General features: G+C 47.6%; 1 protein-coding gene across 1 annotated transcript in view; it reads right to left on the reverse strand.

Annotated features, from left to right (window-relative positions):
• Positions 1-2,174: 2,174 nt before the first annotated feature.
• Sptlc1 (serine palmitoyltransferase long chain base subunit 1) overlaps positions 2,175-18,017 on the reverse strand; it is a 40,172-nt gene continuing 24,329 nt past the window's right edge. The window contains 8 exon segments of the mRNA NM_001246759.1: positions 2,175-3,505; positions 5,159-5,232; positions 8,806-8,923; positions 13,270-13,324; positions 14,588-14,684; positions 14,982-15,077; positions 16,045-16,152; positions 16,573-16,662. Of these exon segments, the coding sequence (NP_001233688.1) occupies positions 3,412-3,505; positions 5,159-5,232; positions 8,806-8,923; positions 13,270-13,324; positions 14,588-14,684; positions 14,982-15,077; positions 16,045-16,152; positions 16,573-16,662 (732 nt within the window). The 3' untranslated portion in view covers positions 2,175-3,411.

The raw sequence follows: 18,017 nt of genomic DNA on the forward strand, positions 1-18,017 counted from the left end.
GCCTGCACCGCAGGATACACACTCTTTGCTGGCTTCAGCAGGTATGCACACGTGTGTGTGTGTGTGTGTGTGTGTGTGTGTGTGTGTGTGTGTGTGTGTGTGTGTGTGTGTATGTGCGTGTCTGTGCGTATGTGTGTGTGTCTGTGCATGCTCTATTTTCAAGACCCCACAGCTGTGTATCTCAAGGACATAGGAGACCACTCTGAACCACTCTCTCCTGCTGCCCCTGCTGATGTCACACTCAACGTGTGCATACTGTGGTCCAATACCAGTAATTACTATGCTTTTTATACACGAGCGATAGAAATCCTGCAGAAAACAAAAGTCCTGCTGGCTTTTATTGTATGGTGTCATAGCACACTGTGGTTATTATGTTACTGGACTTCTTGGATAGGGACGGGGTCTCATGGAGCAGTCTAGTCTAGAACTGCCTCCACCTCAGTAGAGCACTTGGTCTGGTAGCCGTCATGGGCTCACCTTTACTGGGGACCTTCCTGACTTCTGAGGGTCCAGCTGACCCTGAAGGACTCCCCTCAGCAGGGCACATCTGGAGGAAAACAGCTGTAGCTTGTGCTTCAGGCTCAAGTGTGGCTCTCCAGATCCCTGTTGAAACTTCAAGCCCAATGCAACAGCAATAATAGGTGGGGGACTTTAGGAGGTGTCGACACCCTGGGGTTCACAGTGATGATGGAAGGCAATGCCTTTACAAAAGAGTTCTGAGGAATGGGTTTAGTTCTTCTGTTAGCTTCCGTGGACCACAGACTGCCATGTCGGAGATGGCAGGTACCGCCTTCTTGGTACCTTGTTCTTGACTGGCCAAGCTTCTACAGTGCAAGAGGTCTGTTCCTGTGATTTATAAATGATGCGAACCAAGGTGTTTTGTTGGAGAGCAAGAAGGGCTCTATTTCCCATGCCCATACAAAGGACACCTCTTGTTTTATGGGACTGTGGACTGAGATCGGTGGTTATTGATCATTTTTAACAGGGCAAGTCACTGGCTTTCAGAATCCCAGGTTTCTGAGGGATTAAGCAGAAAGTTGATATGACACCTCTTCCTCACATGCCCTGGGATGTGTTGGAAACAGAGCATCTTGTTACAATATCTCAGTGTCATGAGGTACCATATCCTTTAAATCTACCAAAATTACCACGAACAGAACTAAATATCCTGGGTGCAGAGACGATGAGGTCTGTGAAAGCCAAACATAGTCATAAGCCATTGAATCAGCCTAGGCTAACTTCTTAACTAGTAAATGCCAGTGTATCATGCAGAGAGCACCAAGTTTCCTGGACCTATTGTTGTCACAGTTACTATTGCTCGTTATTCAATGTAAAACGTCTTTGTCACGGGTCAAATGTGCAGTGTCTTGCACTGTCTCTCGTGTTTGAACCCTTGGTCTACTTGGACAGTACTATTTTGAGAAGCTGGGAAACCCCTGATGTGTGGCCTGGCTGGAGTCAGTGAATCCTTTGGAGGCCTGGGAGACTATCGATGCAGTGAAACCAGTTCCCACACACATTCTGCATGCCAGTGCCACCAGCTGAGCCTTTCTTAAGGTGTTTCCTGTCAGGGATTTGGGAACAGCCATTAGAAAAGAACTAGAAAATCTCATTATTGGCTGTGAATGTGTGTGACCTCACCAGGAGCCACTATGAAGAGTTGAAGACTGTTCATATAGCTGGGGCATGGTCTCCTCCCCACACTGCAGAGAAAGCTGGTACATGGTGGGAGAGCAATTGTTCAGACTTCAGTTCTGACAGACATGGAGAGTGTTCATCTAGAAGAGGTAGCCAGGAATTAAGTTGACCCATTGTTTTTGGACCTCTTCTTCTCAGCAAACTGAATTAACTGCTGTTTGTAAACTTTGAAAACTTTGTGTCCTTGTCACTAAACCAGACTTCCTTCCCTGAGGACCAAACCTTATGCTTGCTAGGCAAGCACTTTCCCATTGAACTAAGTCTCCAACCCTTGCTCCAACATTTTTATAGTCCTCTGCAGCCAATGTTTAAATGAATACGAACCTAAGAATTTTAAGATAGAATATACTCTTTGTTCGGGCAGGGAGATGGAACTAAGAAATTATTTTCTAAAACAAAAGAAAAACAACACAGGCTTTAAGTTTGCAGAAAGGTTAAAGAGAGACTGCTGAACCAAGCATGATGCTATACAAACAGATTCTTTTTCAGGAATGTGGGCTCCTGGAGGTTTATTTCATTAAAAAACAAAACAAAACAGACCCATCCCCAACAGGACCATAGCCCTCACAGCAGCAGCAATCACAAGGCACGTATGAAATAGAAACATTAAAAATGTCACAGATCACTTCAAAAGATGCCGGTCACTGTAACATGAATGCACATCATAAAACGACCTTTAGCGACCCGATTCTCTGCCTATGCACACGAGAAGGAATCGACCTTTAGCGACCCGATTCTCTGCCCATGCACACGAGAAGGAATGGCGGCCTTCCTTCTATGTACATGCTCCATGGCAAGTATCGCAAGCCTTACACTGCTCAGCATGCTCACCAAGGAGAACAGCAGCCAGTGTACAGCTCGAAGGTCACTTTCAGAGCATCCTGTTTTTCTGAGGCATCAGCAATTTACAGGATGAAAAAAGTTCTCACTTTTCTCAGCTTAGAAAAAGCCCACAGTTCTATGCTCCCAAACAAAACCACCATGAAAAAGGACATCTGACAAATTCAAAAATACCCAGGGCATGATCTGTATTTGGGGACCAGAATAATAACCCTCTTCACAAAACCGACTAGAGAATATATAAAAATATAAAGTCAATTACACAAAAATAAAATAATGTTTGATTCATATTATTGCTTAGGAAGCAGTATGAATATTTTCTATTAAGAGAAGCTCACATTAGAAATGACAACATCAATAATAACTAGTGCATATAAGGCTCTAGGATTCCAATATGCTATATGAATTTTCTAACTCTCAGAAAGTGCTCTCCGCATAGCAGCCACCATTGAGCTCTACCTGAGGGACTGGGAAGATGCAGTTGACTCCCTCTGCCACAGTTAACTGTGGTACACGAGAGCTCCTCTTAGCTGCTAAGTCCTTTTCTACAAAATACGAAGGAGTGCTTATTGGATCATTACCACAGATGGGAGAAGAAAACTGAAGCTCCAGTTTGAAACAAAAATGAATATAAATGACAGATAGTAAAGCATCCAAACAGACCCAATGGCACAAAGTAAATAGCAGTTATATGCTGTCATCTGTGTTCTTCTAAAGTCAGCTCCTGCCTTTATAAAAAAAATCCATTCATTAGTTATGTCTGTGAACTCAAGTCACAGCTGCATGGCGGGCAGCAATCCACTCCGTGGGCAGCTGGAGGAGTCTGAGCAGTTCTGCCCGCAGGTGATGTGGCAGGAAACACCGGGCTGCACCCTACAGCAGCACAGCCTGGGCAGCCTCCCTGATGGTGGACGCAGCCCTCTCCAGCTCTTCCTCTGTCTGCTCCACCGTGACCACAACCCTGATGCTGAGAAAGACAAAAACACAGTGAGGTGGAGTCACACACCAGTGCTGGGGACTGTTACAGTTCTTCAGGAAGCCCAGCTGCGGTCCCTCCACCTGCGGCTGCAGCAGCTGTGAGAGGGATCTGCAGCCTAACACGTCTCTGTGGCCATGGGCAGAGCTATGCCTCCTCCCGTCTCCACTCACCTGCATCTAGTCCCAGTGCTTTGTCTTGGGACAGTCACTGAGGCTGGGAAACTAAGTCCTCTCAACAACCTACCACTATAAGCAGTCCTGGTCCATAGCAGGAACTCAACATTTCTCACACCAGTGACTTCCTGGTTGTTCCTATTTAATAATTTGGTTGGAAACAGGAATGCCTACATCAGAACACAAAGCAGACATTCTCAAGTTCTTTAGGAAACAGGCGGATGAGGCAACACTCCGCCTGCCCTCTGCCAACACTGGCTTTAAGCACTAGGCATGATCACCAAGGACAAGTAACAGGGATGGCTCCTGTCTTAACTCTGTGCTCTGACAAGGAAGCACAGAAGCACAGGGAAGGTGGGCACAGGACAGGACAGAGTCAGAACATTAAGGCATTCCGAGCAGGCTTCAGTGAGATCGGTTCCCTTCTGGCCTGCATGTGAGAACCCTCCACCCAGCAGGGAGTCTGTGCCCTAGTCCACGGCATCTTTTATCTGTGCCCTAGTCCATGGCATCTTATGTCTGTGCCCAAGTCCATGGCATCTTATATCTGAGCTCCAGGTTGTGCCTAGAGGTGTTAGCCATTGCACAACCCTTCATCTGCTGAAGAACACGCTGCGCTCAGCAGGTCCTCTTGAGCAGACACTGCTTGGCCCGGGGTTAGACCACACCCCAGCAACCCTCTACAAATCCAATCCAGTGATTCCACTCAGCCAGAACCCTGTAATACCTATGAGCTCAGGATATTAGCCTACAGTGTGGCAAAGTCACGTACAGCAACCCAACTTTATGTGTCATGCTATTAGACTCCGCTAAGATGAACAATCCGATTCTTTCATGGGAGAGCTTTCCCACCATGGAGAATCTGAGGGCAAATCATCAGAATCTGGGACTGCCTGCACTTGGTTCTCTGAGGTCAGGGCGTCACCTGTTCTGGGAAGCCTCAGCACCATGCCCGTCTCCTCTGTGACCTCTGACCCAGGGCTGTGGTGGCCAGGGTGTGCACGTCCTCTGATCAGTGCCTGCACTCTGAGGTCACAGTTGTGTCTCAGCAGCCTGTTTGCGAGTCCCCATTTCCCCCTTTGCTTTGCAGTCCTACAGTGGCTCTGGTGTCCAGAGGATGATGCACCCAGGCTCCCACCAACACAGCTAGGAAGGTGACCACATCCAGGCTGCTCCTTCTCGCGAGAGGTCTCACGGCTCACTTTACAGCTGGACTCCAGCTGTTATTAGCAGCTGAGAGTCTGTCATCAGTTCACATGTCACCAGATGATCCTTTGAGTCACCTAGGACACTCAGTCCCATGATGCTTTTCAGTTAAGATGAAAACGCATCTGGCTGAGAAGTGAACCCAGGTAAGTGCTATACTTTAAGGACATCTTATCCCGCCAGAGTCTTTCAAGTTTCCCATCACGCCATGTTTCAGAGAGTGTAAAGCGGGAAGGTGCACTGTGCTTCAACATTAACCAACCTTGGAGGAGGAAGGCACTTCTCTTCCTTGTCCAAGTAGCGCGCCTGAGTCAAGGCGATGCCCTCGTTCATGCACTGCAGGGAGAAAGGGACAGTAACAATTCAGACGCAGACCACAGTGGAGAGACTCTGCCGAGTCACAAGTAGCTGCCGTTCATACTTCCATTCAGAGTTCCAGGAGACAAAGCGTATGTGCCCCCACTGCACTCTCAAGGTGAATTTGGACTCAGACCTTCCTGTGATGATGGACATCTGGTGACTACAGAGAAATGGCTAGGTTCCCTTGAGACTGCAAATCTGATTCTGCACACTTTGACCCAGGGGCCGCTAGCGTCCACCATTTCAGACAGAGCAGAATGAGGACACAGGGAGGCCAGGAGCAATGCCCTCTGTGTGGACAGTGTTGGCAGGACTGCAGCAGAGAGCAGCTTAGGAGTAAAGGCACAGTGAGACCGTGCGGGGTTCCACCTTGGCAATGTGGCCAGGCACCAAAGAGTCGGCACTGACGGTTGCTCTGAGCCGTCCCATGCATTAAGCACCCATTGAGTACCTGTATAACTGAAAAGATCTCCCCTGGAAACAGAATGCTAGAACCCCCAGCGAGGCAACAGTTTGTGTACACACACAGGCTTCCTATTGGGTAATGGCAAGTTTTGGAATTAGATAGTAATAGCTGCAGAATCTTGTCCCTACAGCAGAGGCTGCTGAATCGCAAGCTTCCAAGGGTTGTATGGACTGTATTTACTGTGTGTGTACGCACACACCTAAGTGCGCACATGATCCACAGGGCAAGGCATGGTACATAAAGGAAGACAATGATGACCTCAAATGCCCAGAGTAAAAGCATCAGCCCAAAGAAAGGTGACCGCAAGCTTGGAGGAAGAATGGGAGACCATACAGACAGCAGTACAGCCACGTGCTCACCAGATCCAGGGAGGAAACTTGGAAGCCTGCCAGCCTCCTGACATCTGGCCTGGCTCTGTGTCTAGCCTGGCTCATTAAGAGACATCACAGAGCAGAGCTGTCTGTGAAAACAATGTCCTGTGAAGCAACTCAGTGTAAACTTGGCGAAAGTTCTCAGGTCTGCAAAGAGCAGTAAGACATACTATACCCTGATCCTCTTTCTCCAAGTACAGGGAAGAAGAGGGGTGTGGGGCAGGAGGTTGGGAAGATGTAAGAGGGGAGGCTGTGGAGAAGCTGTGAGGCTCTGTGTCCATGCTGGACTTCTCAGGGTGGTTTCCCAAGAGAGCCAGTGACCTAAGAGAGTCTGCAGACCAGACATGAGCTTGGGAACTGTGAACTGTTCATGGGCTTGTATCTCTTATTATTGTTTGGCTCCTGTGTGTGCAACATTTATGTGTGTATGTGGAGGCCAGAGGACAACCTGGCTGTTGCTCCTCAGGCACCATCCACCTTTTTGAGACAGGGTCTATCACTGGCCTGATGCTTACCAAGTAGGCCACTCTCTCCAATGTTGGGGTCACAAGTATGTGCCGCTATGACTAGCTTAAAAATCAAAAGTGATTGAAATCAGATCCATATGGCTTGAAGTCAGCCAGTGCTTTACTGACTTAGTGTGGTAGTTTTAATGAGAGCAGCCCATAGGCTCATATAATTGAATATTTGGTGTCCAGTTGGTGGAACTGTTTGGGAAGGATTAGGAGGTGTGGTCTTCATGGAGGAGGTGTGTCACCGGGGTCAGGCCTCCTACTTGTGGGTCAAGATGTGAGTCCTCAGTTGTTGTGCTCACTATGCCTTTTGTCCACCATCATGGACTCTAACTCTCTGAAACAGTAAGTCCAAATTAAACACTTTTTTTTTTTACATAAGTTGTCTTGGTCATGGTGGTTTACCACAACAACAGAAAAGTAACACAGTACAGTGAGTCATCTATATAGCCCCCATCTTCAGCTTTTGCTCTGAGAATGTTTGTGCATGCAGTCTGCTCACATGTATTGCTTGCCCATGAGCCCCACGTATCTGGGAAGCAGCTTCACTGTGCTAAGACAAAAGAACAGAGTGGGGCTAATAGAGAGCAGATGCACAGACCACAGTCCAGGGGAGACTGGAAACAACAGGCTCCTTTTATGGGCTCTAGTACAGCCATGCACACAGCTTTTTATAGGTTCTCTGCTCTGTGTGCACTGGCGTGGGCCTACCCATGACAGTAATCCTGTTGAGAACAGCAGACTCAACAGCCATGTGGCTGTAACACAATCCACGAGAACTGTACTGGCCTGTCCATTTAGCTGGTTCTAACCATGTGCATCTGCTTCTACCTTTGTCTAAAAACTCCAACCAGACACTTACTTTCATGACTGCACATGAAAATGCAGGGTAGAGCATGGAGGCAGTACAAGGGTGGAAGAGTGCTCTGTGTCTTTAAGGAAGTCTGTCTTTCCTCAGGCCTGCAGAGCTGAGCCCGAGAGGACATCAGCCAGGGAAGTACTGCTAGCCTGATCATCACACTCTGACATTCCTGAAATACGAATCTTAGATCTGCTGGTTTGTTTAAATACAGCAGCTCCCAAGAGCCGGTGCACCATGTGCAGCCCTCCAGAGTCTCACTTCAGATCACACAAGTAAAACATGCTAGGATGAAGGACAGCCCAGGAAGCTTATGTAACCACAAGAGATCTTGATACACCAGCTGCACACTGAATATCATGTGACCAGCCAGTGCCCTCCAGGCATGCCACAGGGATGGAGGGAGACAGTGGTAGGCATTTTAGTCACTTTTAGGAGCCTGGTGGTGTTGTGCAGGGCAGTAACAGAGTGGAATGAAGCCTTTCTTCTTCCACAAAGGCATAGAAGGCCCGAGCCAGGTTCCATAGGAAGGCTGTATGACCCCAGGTGTGCACATGCCCAGTGTAATAGCACACTGGATATACACTTTCTGCAAGGAGAGGACAAGAGCCTGGAAGAAAGGCAGAAAGGCCTCAGGAGAGGGAGCTACTACTGGGAGGATGAGCCAGGCAACTGTGCAGTAAACACATAGAGTCTACAACTTAGCAGTAATTAGAAAAAACAAAAAATGAAACATTAGTACAATCTATAAAGAGATTTAGTCAGGAGTAGTGGCCCACACCTGCAATTCCAGGGCTCTGGAAGCTGAGTTAGGATGACCTATGAGTTGGAAGTTCAGCCTGGGCTACGCAGTGAGTTTCAGGCCAGCCTGGTGACAGAGTGAGACCTTAGCTCAAAAAATGCAGATGGCAAATGGTCAGTGTCCTGCAAGACTATTCAGGAGAAGCTGAGTAAAGACAACACAAGGCAGCAGCAAGTTCCCAACTTCAGGAGCTGAGTGACCCAAGGGGAGAGGAGAGCTTTAGTCAGCACTTTGGGCACCCTGTGAGCTCAGCTGGCTGGCTGGGAGGGTCGGGGCATTATACAGCCACCATCATGAGTGTGGTGAGCACCTGCACCTGGCACATGCCACCTTTGGAGATAGGGGTGATCACTGCGTAACTGCACACTTACGTGAATGACGATTTCCTTTTGAGGTAGGGGTGATCACTGCATAACTGCACATTTACGTGAATGACGATTTCCTTTTGAGGTAGGGGTGATCACTGCGTAACTGCACACTTACATGAATGACGATTTCCTTTGGAGGTAGGGGTGACCACTACGTAACTGCACACTTACGTGAATGACCATTTCCTGGAGCAGCTGCACATCCTTCTCCCGGGACCCAGTGCTCTCTTCCAGCTGGAGGTGAAGTGCTGGGGAAAGGGACTCCCCCACCACTTTTAAACCAGAAATGCTGCAGAAACAAACACATGTGATATCAGACAGTGCAGTTTCACAGACTTCATACACACGCACGCACGCACGCACGCACGCACGCACGCACGCACGCACGGGTAAAAGCTCAGAGCATCATGCTTCTCTAGCATGTATGAGGCCCTGGGTTCAGTTCTCAGGGCCATAGATAAAACACATGAATAAATAAATAAATAAATAAATAAATAAATAAATAAATAAATAAACAAATAAACAGCAGCCCTGTCAAGGCGGATGTGGAAACAAGCAACACTGCAGGGTGGGATTCCATCATGACAAGCCATGTGCTGGGCAGTGTGTCCCAGTCCAGGAAAGGCCTGTGAAGCTGTTTCTACACCACAGGTCTGGGACGAAGGCTCCTGCTCACTGGGATACTGTGACCTTTTTTCCAGTCTCCCATGGGAGTCTGTCTGTCTGGGCATCACTGCTACTTGCTCACATGGTCACTCTTCTCACAGCCCCTCACCCCTGGGATTGGCCCTCCCATATCTGCTCCAGATGCACACTGGACTCCTGTTCCCAAGAAAGCTGTCCATACTGAGGTCCAGATGACACTGCCTTTCTGGAGGGACCTCCCTTGGGACTCACTTCCAGCAGGACATGGACCACCACTTTCTATGACTTGTCCTGTTTGCTTCCATAAGCATGTCACCTTGCCTATCATCTAGGTTTCAGAATGTCACAGAGAGGTGATGCCATCACATGATATTTTGATTGTCAACAATAGGCTCAGGTGGCATGGTTCTCTCATCTGTGTGATTTGCTTTACATCTTATGTGGATTGATGAACACACAGAAATCTGCTATGTCAGGGAAGAAGACAGATTGCTTTGGGTGAAATCTTGTCTTTAATATGAGATGCAGGGCAATTCTATGAGCGGTATACAGTCAGGTTCACTTTCAGCTATGCTATCCATCTCCTAGGACACAGCAGTGATAATGCACCTGTTTGAAACTAAGCTACCCATTTCATACTGGCTGCTTTTGCTCAGCAACTTGTTCTTAGGCCCAGGTTTCCCTTCAGGATGAAATGGAACCCTGGGCAGCACTTGGAATGATCCCAACTTAGGACTCAATAAGCTCTCAGTGACTGCTGCTATGGCCTAGAAGAATGTCTTCACTTCTCAGGTCCCAGGGAGCAGCACTGGCAGGTGTCATGCACCTGTGGGAGGTGGGAAGTCCTGAGGTCACGTGGGCGTACCTCCCGAAAAGCAATGTGGGTCCTAATTGACTCTTTCTGTGCTTGCCCCTGTTCAGAACCCCCAAGTCATGAACAAAACAACCTTTCCAATTTGTCAGTTAGTTGCCTCAAGCATTTTATTACAGTGATGGAAAGCTTGAAACAGGAACTGGGAGGTGCTGACAGCTCATCTTATTTGGTTACAAGCCACCTCAAACAATACTTAGTGTCTCCTTTACTGGACCATAACTCAATACCTTAGGTTTTTTCAATAGAACAAGGCACAGGTCTGAGGTTAGACCCTGAGAACTGTGGAAAGACCTACATTCGTTTTCACCAAACAGAAACTACGTAACACACTCCCCAGACCTGTCAATTACTCAGGTCCTGCCCCCTTGGGAAGAACCTTAAAAGTTATACTTTCCAATAGCATCTCAAATGACCCAGCCTTCCTTCAGTGTACACAAGGTACCATGGCCTGATCCAGCGTGTGCTCTCAGCAGATGTGCCATGCACGGGGAGAGCAGGCTGGTGGAGGAAGGAAGGAAACAGAATGCCTGTGTCTGTGCTGAGACCAGACAGACAGAGCTGCAGTGGAGTTTGTAAATGGAGGCACCTTGCTTCTAGCCTGTCACACACTTTGCAAACACATCACTTCACCCAGACCAGGAAACGCCAAGCCCTGGGTTAGGTCCCAGGCTCAGAGCCATCAACAAGGAAGCCATGGCCTCCACCCTGTAGTTCAGGAAGACAGTCCACTGCACACAGTCTTCACACACAGTGGAGGTCTTCAAGCTCTGCTGGAGGCAAACGGCAGGCAGATGACTTCCCTGAGCCCAATCTCAGAGGCAAAAGAGGAGCCTCTTGCTCACCGGCCCCTCCCCCTCACCTGCCGGTTCCACCCTCTCTACACTGAGAAATGCTCTCTGTGCTACTCATGTGCTTATTCATGACTCAAAACATGTCTACAGGCCAGGACTTCCAAACATAAACCTGGGACTCCAAGGCTGCTCTCCAGTGCATGTCTGACGGGCAGGGGAAGCTCGACATACACCTTGCTCTGAACCTCTCTACTAAGCCCTTCTTCCATGGTTCTGGCCAGTCTCCAAGTTGCTATTTCATTCAGTCCCTCAGATTAAAGCTTTAGATCAGCCAGGATTCTGTCTCATACATCCAGCAGTCAAACTTATGGCAGCGCCTGCTGGCTCTCCCTGCATCCTATCCAGAGTCCAGGCACTTTCCCCTGCAATTACGGAGTTGGCCAGCCATCCTTTGTCTGTATGCATAGGCCAACATGCATGGGCTACATCTTCATTCGACCCATGTCTTCACCCACTAGGTTTCCTCACTTCTTGCCTCCGTTCTGTTATGTCTGCTGTTCCCTCCCACAATGCATGCTGACAATGTGCACTGAGTTCCTGTGAGGGTCTTCCTCATGTAGCTACTGAACACACAGCTTGACCTGGAATATGGAGCCCTACATCAGGCCACAGAGGAGACATAAACGTCTGTGAGTTGTTCACGTACAAGAAGTATGAAATAATTTGAGGCTACACCTGAAGAGCAGGGTACTGAAGAAAGCCTCCAAAGGAGACTAAGATGGAGAAATTTAAAGTCTTAAAAGCAAGCTGCAAGTTTGTTGCAGCAGAATGCAAAAAAGATAAGGTGGTCCTTGAGCTGAAAACTTGGGTCAGATGAGCTCTGAAGTGGGTCCTGCCACCACTGCCATCACTGGTAGCCCACATTCTGATCAACTGTAAAAGCAGCAATCAGCTCTCAGTTTCTAGTGGAAGGTCAACATGACCATGTGGAGAGAGCTTGCATGACTTGATATGACTAGCAACAAAGAGCAGGAAGAAAGGGAGTCTTGACAGAAGGGAGGGAGTCACATGGACAGGGTTATAAAGGAAGGGGTGTAGTTACTGAGACCCAAGAAAGGGGAGGGACTGACAATGAAGCCGAGACAACAGTCCTTAAAAAAGAAGCACTGGGTGAAGCACTGCTTTGCAAGCGCAAGGACCTAGGTAAAAAATGCCCGGTGTGGCGGTACATGCAGGGGAGCTGGGAGGAAGGTGTATCTCTTCAGTTTGCTGGCCGGCCAGCCTAACCTGCTGGGCAAGTTCTAGGCTAATGAGAAACTATATTGCAAAAAACAAGATGGATGCCAACTAAAGAGCAAGGGCCAGTCATCCTCCCTGTATATAAGCATGTATGTACACACAGAGGAACAGACAGACAGACAGACACAACACACCACACACACAGTTCTTGTAACTGGGGAACACCGACAGCTATCCACTCAGGGAGTTCCTGAGTGACAGCATGAGGGCAGGCTATCCACGAGAGTGGGTGGACAGAGACAGCAGGGAGGAGCAGCAGAAAGCGGATGGACAGAGCCAGAGGAGGCGGGACAGGACTCGGGGAAGCCGGGGCACGGGGCACCTCAGGCTGGCGCTAGCAGATGTGCGCTAGCGGATGTGCAGCGCTCTGTGCTGTGTTGAGCACAGCTACAGCAGTGGCCCCGCCATCATGAATCACGCAAAAGGCACTCCCCACGCAGCAGACACACACAACACCCGTCTGCCTGTCCTACCCAACAGCCACGGCCACTCACTCACTGCCTCTCTTTCAGCACAGTGTCTATTCCCACATCTTACAAAGGAGACAAAACTTTCACAGAGCAAGAGGCACCCATCTCCTTAGGGAGCAAAAGATCTAGAACAATGTGAGGTCGTTTCCCATGGAACCAAAAGTCATCCTGAAGACTTTTTTTCTCTTAGAAAAAGAACACTCGTGAGCAACTTCACTTTACTAAGAGCAGCACGGTCAGGGGGACTAGGGACTGTCCAGTACACAGCTCACAGTGCCGCCGTCTCTGTGGAGATGAGATTAGCCGTGTGCACCGGTGTCATGCCTCCTCTTTAGTACAGTGCCCACTACACATCATGTAACTTCTAGAGCAAGGCCTTGTCTTTATGGCAGTGGCAAATGGCTGGTCCAGTTGTATCTGAAGCAGCATGGACTGAGGTTTTGCTTTTGTGGCTGCAATGTGGGCAAAGGGCCCAGGGCCCATAAAACTCAGAAGTGTAGTATTGCTAAGTGTGGTATAGAGGCATGAAATGCTGGCTGAAAACCACAATACTTACCCTTGTAGAGATTTATGGATGTGTTGGCATTTTTTCTTTAAAACTGCAAAAATGCCTGCATAGAAAAGAAAGTTCGATGGTATATTTAGGACACTTGATGGTGCCAGCTTATGAAACACCTCCACACGCCCAGCTCCTCAGTCTGAAATGCTGTGAGTCTCCAGGTGTGAACAGACACCCAACAACGCACAGGCCCTGGGCTTCTGATGTCATCAACTGGCTCCTGCCCAGTGGCGCTGCCCACTGCCTAGATCAGGGATGATGGCTTCAGAACCAAACGCGGGCTCTTGTCCTTCTGAAGAGCTCCACAGTCCAGTTAAGACCACAGGGTGCCGCTTACTACTCAGTCTCAACTCGAAACCAATGGGTAGCAAAGTAATTTTGGGGATGCTTTCCTTTTATTCGGGGCAAGCTCAAAAGTGAAAGCCATGCGACACATCTGACCCGGTGAGGTGACATCTCTGCTGGAGACTCAGGGATGCCAGCTAGGGAGGCCTCTCCTCCTCTCCTGTATGCACTGGGGGCTGGGGGTCATGAACCACTGGGCATGTGCGGAGGTCAGAGGACAATTTTATGGAGTCAGTTCTCCCCTTCCACCTCTATCTGGGTCTCAGGGATCTAATCCAGGCTGCCAAGCTTGCACAGCATGTACCTTTACCTGCTAAGCCATCTTGCCAGCCCCCACTTGGTTTTAAAGGTTGCATTATTATAGTCAAAGGCCACTTGCTAAATTCTCAGTTGACTTTTTATTTTGCCCACTGAGTCCTTTGTGACAAAACAGGCAAGCAATGAATTAATTAAACAGGGGGAAAACGAGGAATATGATATCCGCTAAACCTCAGCACAGTTCAGCTAGCTTCCCTAAACACTGTACGCCAAATGATGACAGCCACTACACTTGGGGAAGCACCTAGGACTGGCAGGGACCCAGAGCCCCATCTTTCTCGCATTGCCACCTGGAGAAGCAGTCAGCCACTCAGGATCCATTGCCCCATTCAGAGATAAAGCTCTATGCAGTCCTGAAGCAGCAGTAACTTGTCCACTGCCATCTTCCCACAATGCCAGGCATTGGTGAGCACGGCCATTTAAACGCTAGGGGAGGCATGGTTTGGATCTTGGTGTTTTAGACTTGGTAGCATTTTCATAGACTATTCGTTGATTTTCAAATACCTGTCCTCAAAAAGTTTGGATATTGGTTTCTGTATCAGGGACACATGATTTCTAAAGGAATTCAGAGTCTGATAATTCACTTAAGCTAATTCTTCCAGAAAGCAAGTTGGTACCACAGTTAATAGAAGCAGCCCTTACAAGGCTATACCTGGATTCTCCTCCATGATGTTGAGGGCCTCGATGGCGGCAGCAGCTAGCAGGGGAGGTAAGGAAGCTGAGAAGCAGTACCCTTGGCCAGAGAGGCGCTAAAGAGAAACAAAAGAAATAGACATTCTTTTTCTAGATTGACATTTGGAAGGCACCCCATCTCCACAGGCATCTGAACAGCAGGCACAATTGAGTGCACCTCGAGGACAGCTAAGGGACAATGAAACAAACCCAAAATGCTTTCTTAAGAGCTAGGCTTTATGTGTCTGTAAACACTTTGAGCTATCCTTTAAACACAGGCCTTTAGATAAAAAAGGCTTGTCTTAGAAACTGCATTCTGAAGTGATGGTGGGGACAACCATCTATGGCTGTGTTTCATTTCTAAGAAGAATCACCTGATGGTCAACCACGAAAGACCTGCCGCAGCAGAAGCCCCCGACAGAGGCGAGAGCGTTCTCCATGTTGGCACTGATCAGGTCGATGTCATCTATCTGCCAGGAAAAACAGAGAGCAAGTCACCGTCAAGCCCCTCTGGGGGTCGTGGTTTTCCTCTTCACACTTTCACGCCACTGCTCCATGCTATTACATCCCTACCCACGCCCATCTGCTGACGTCAGCAGTCCAGCTAATGCCGTCTGTCTGTGGCAGTGCAGTGCTGGAGTGCAGATAACTAAGGGGACTTTGTATTTTACCCATCAACTTGGTGATACACGCAGCAAAAAAATCATTCACATTTGGAGAGAAGGAACCCTTTAACTCTCCTGCATGGGGTCAGCAAGGAGGCTGTCACCAGCCTGAGACACCAGGAGCACACCCAGGGCACTTAGTTTCTCTGGCTCCACTTCCCTTTAGAAAAGGAAGTGGGTCAATGTTACTCCAACTGTCTGGGACCTTTAGTAGCTTTACTGAACCCATTCTCAGCAGTGATTTTGACAGCATACGTGTGTGTGTGTGTGTGTGTGTGTGTGTGTGTTAAAATTACATATTAAGTATGTACACATATACTACCAGCTACATAAACAAACATGGCACAATTGTACATACGTACTTCCACAGATTTTATGTGGAAATATACTAAAAATGTCTTTTAAAGGACTAGGAATCCTTTTTGTTGTCGTCGTTTGTGCGGGGATCTTTCTATTAGCTTATGAAGGCCTGATTCCCAACTGCTGTGATTACAGGCATGTGCCACCATGCCCAGCTCCCAAGGAAATTCTTAAAGACCTTAATAATATCATACAAAACTGGCTGCGTCTAGAAGAGGCAGGAAAAGCCAAGTTCAACACCTTACCCCCATCTGTGGTAAACAAAAATCCCAGAGGGAAGACACAATCCCTGAGTGGGCTGACAAGATTTCCCCCACAACATCAAAGCCTCAGGAGCCTCAGACTGACTGAAGGTTCTTTCCCATGCCTCTGGTGGGCTTCCTACAGGGGGGCTTCCCCAGTGAGAACTTACGCTGATCCCATAGTGCTCCGTGACTCCACGCCCGTGCTCCCCAAGGACTCCAAACGAAAGGCTTTCCTCCAGAAAGATTCTTGCTTTATATTTGTACTTTAACTTAACCTAGGTGTTAAATAAAACTGAACTTAATACCATCACCATTAGCAACATATGGAATGTCTGATATAGAAAAAATTAAACTTGTAAAAGTACTGACAGTTGACCCTCAATATCTACGAATTCTGTATTTGCAAATTTACCTACTTGTTAAACTTTATGAATGTGAAATCAATATTGCATGTGTGTCTGTGTGTGTGCATGCCACACTGTGAGTGCAGAGTTGGAACACAGCTCTCTTGGGTCAATTCTCTCATTCCACCCTGTGGGTTCTGGGGATTGAACTCAGGTCAGGAGAAACTCAAGCACCTTCATCTGCTGTGTACCCTTGTGTCCCAGGCATCAGGCTTTAAGTGTGATTATAAGTGAAAGGTCTAACTGTCGAAAAGCAGCATACTAAAATAAAGACTCAGTAGGGCTGCTCACCAGTTCTGGAAGAGGACAGACGGTTCCAGTGTTCATATACAATCCTTCCACAACAATGAAGCGTCGAGTCACACGAGCCTTTCTCGGATTCTTTAAAAAAAAAAAAAAAAAACAGACATCTTAACTGTCATAACTCCAAATATAAATTGTTACTCCCAAGAACTTGCACCTCATAAAGGATTTATTTAAAAGGGAAAAATGCCATAATGAATTAAAACTCAACTCTTGAGATCCTATTATTCTGACAGAAACACTAGTGAGAAGAAGCAGTTTCTTTTCTCAGGCAGTTTTAGTTTACAGTGTCAGCTAGGTGACCCCACACACCACTGGAGGTGACCTAACAATATTAAACAATGTCCCAGCCCCAGAAGGGTTGGGAGAAAGTCCAGGGAACTTAATGATGAAGCACAGACTCCAGAGTGAATGACCAGGTAAACATCAAAGATTACACAGCTAGGATTTACACATTTCAGTGTAAAAGGAGAACAAATTACGGTGAAGACCATTATCGCCGCCACCACCAGGTGCTGTCTGCACAGAAGCACTTCTGCTCCACAGATTCACAACACAGAGGCTGCCAGGCTCCCACCACTCACAACCCAATGCTGCCGCTCACAGCATTTCTAGATGGCAGTGTGGACCTGTCAGAGTCAGCAGTGGAAAGAGGACACCTGCATGGCCACACACAGCTTGCCTACATCTCCCTTTTACAGAAAGTCCCGTTTCCTTCATTTCGGCAGGGCTTCCTTACACACACAGTTGCGTGCTCTCTCGATCCCCATTCAAGTAACTGCTTAGGACGCAGGGTGAACAAAAATATGTATGGAAGGATTCTAATAATCAGCCATCCTATGCACTGATAGCTTTTGCCTTTCTTTTAGATTATTTATGTATGAGTGGCTTTCCAAAATCAGGATTTTACTGTAGAAATTTTAGAATCTGATTTTTAAAAATATTACATTGTGATCATTTAAGTTTTACTTAAAACAGTTTTACTTTGTTCCTTTAGAAGATTTGTATTTACTTTATGTGTCTGAATGTCTTGCCTGCATATATGCATGTGTATGGCTGTGCGATACCCACAGGTCAGCAACAGCAATGAGTTGCTTAGGCAGAGGCCTCTGTCCGGCCTGTCACAGCAAGGCTTTTCTGGAGACACCCCTCTGCGGGCACACTGCCTCCTCACCATTCTTAGTGCTGGGAGCACATTGACATGATCTCCACTTATCTTCCTGAGACAGCATCTTAAGTAAGATGGACTTTCTAAAATTAAATGTGAAATTATTTAATAGCATACTCCTGGCAGAAAAATGAGGTATAACTTAATTAGTAAAAAAGTGAAATTAAATTTCTAAGACACATAATTTTCCGATTGTTCCCCACAAGAAACTCCAGATTATAAATCTTACGAAAAATACACATGAAAGTTGAGTATGACAGCTCCT

This window comes from Cricetulus griseus, chromosome 3 (assembly GCF_003668045.3).
Source record: "Cricetulus griseus strain 17A/GY chromosome 3, alternate assembly CriGri-PICRH-1.0, whole genome shotgun sequence".
Taxonomy (NCBI): Eukaryota; Metazoa; Chordata; class Mammalia; order Rodentia; family Cricetidae; genus Cricetulus; species Cricetulus griseus.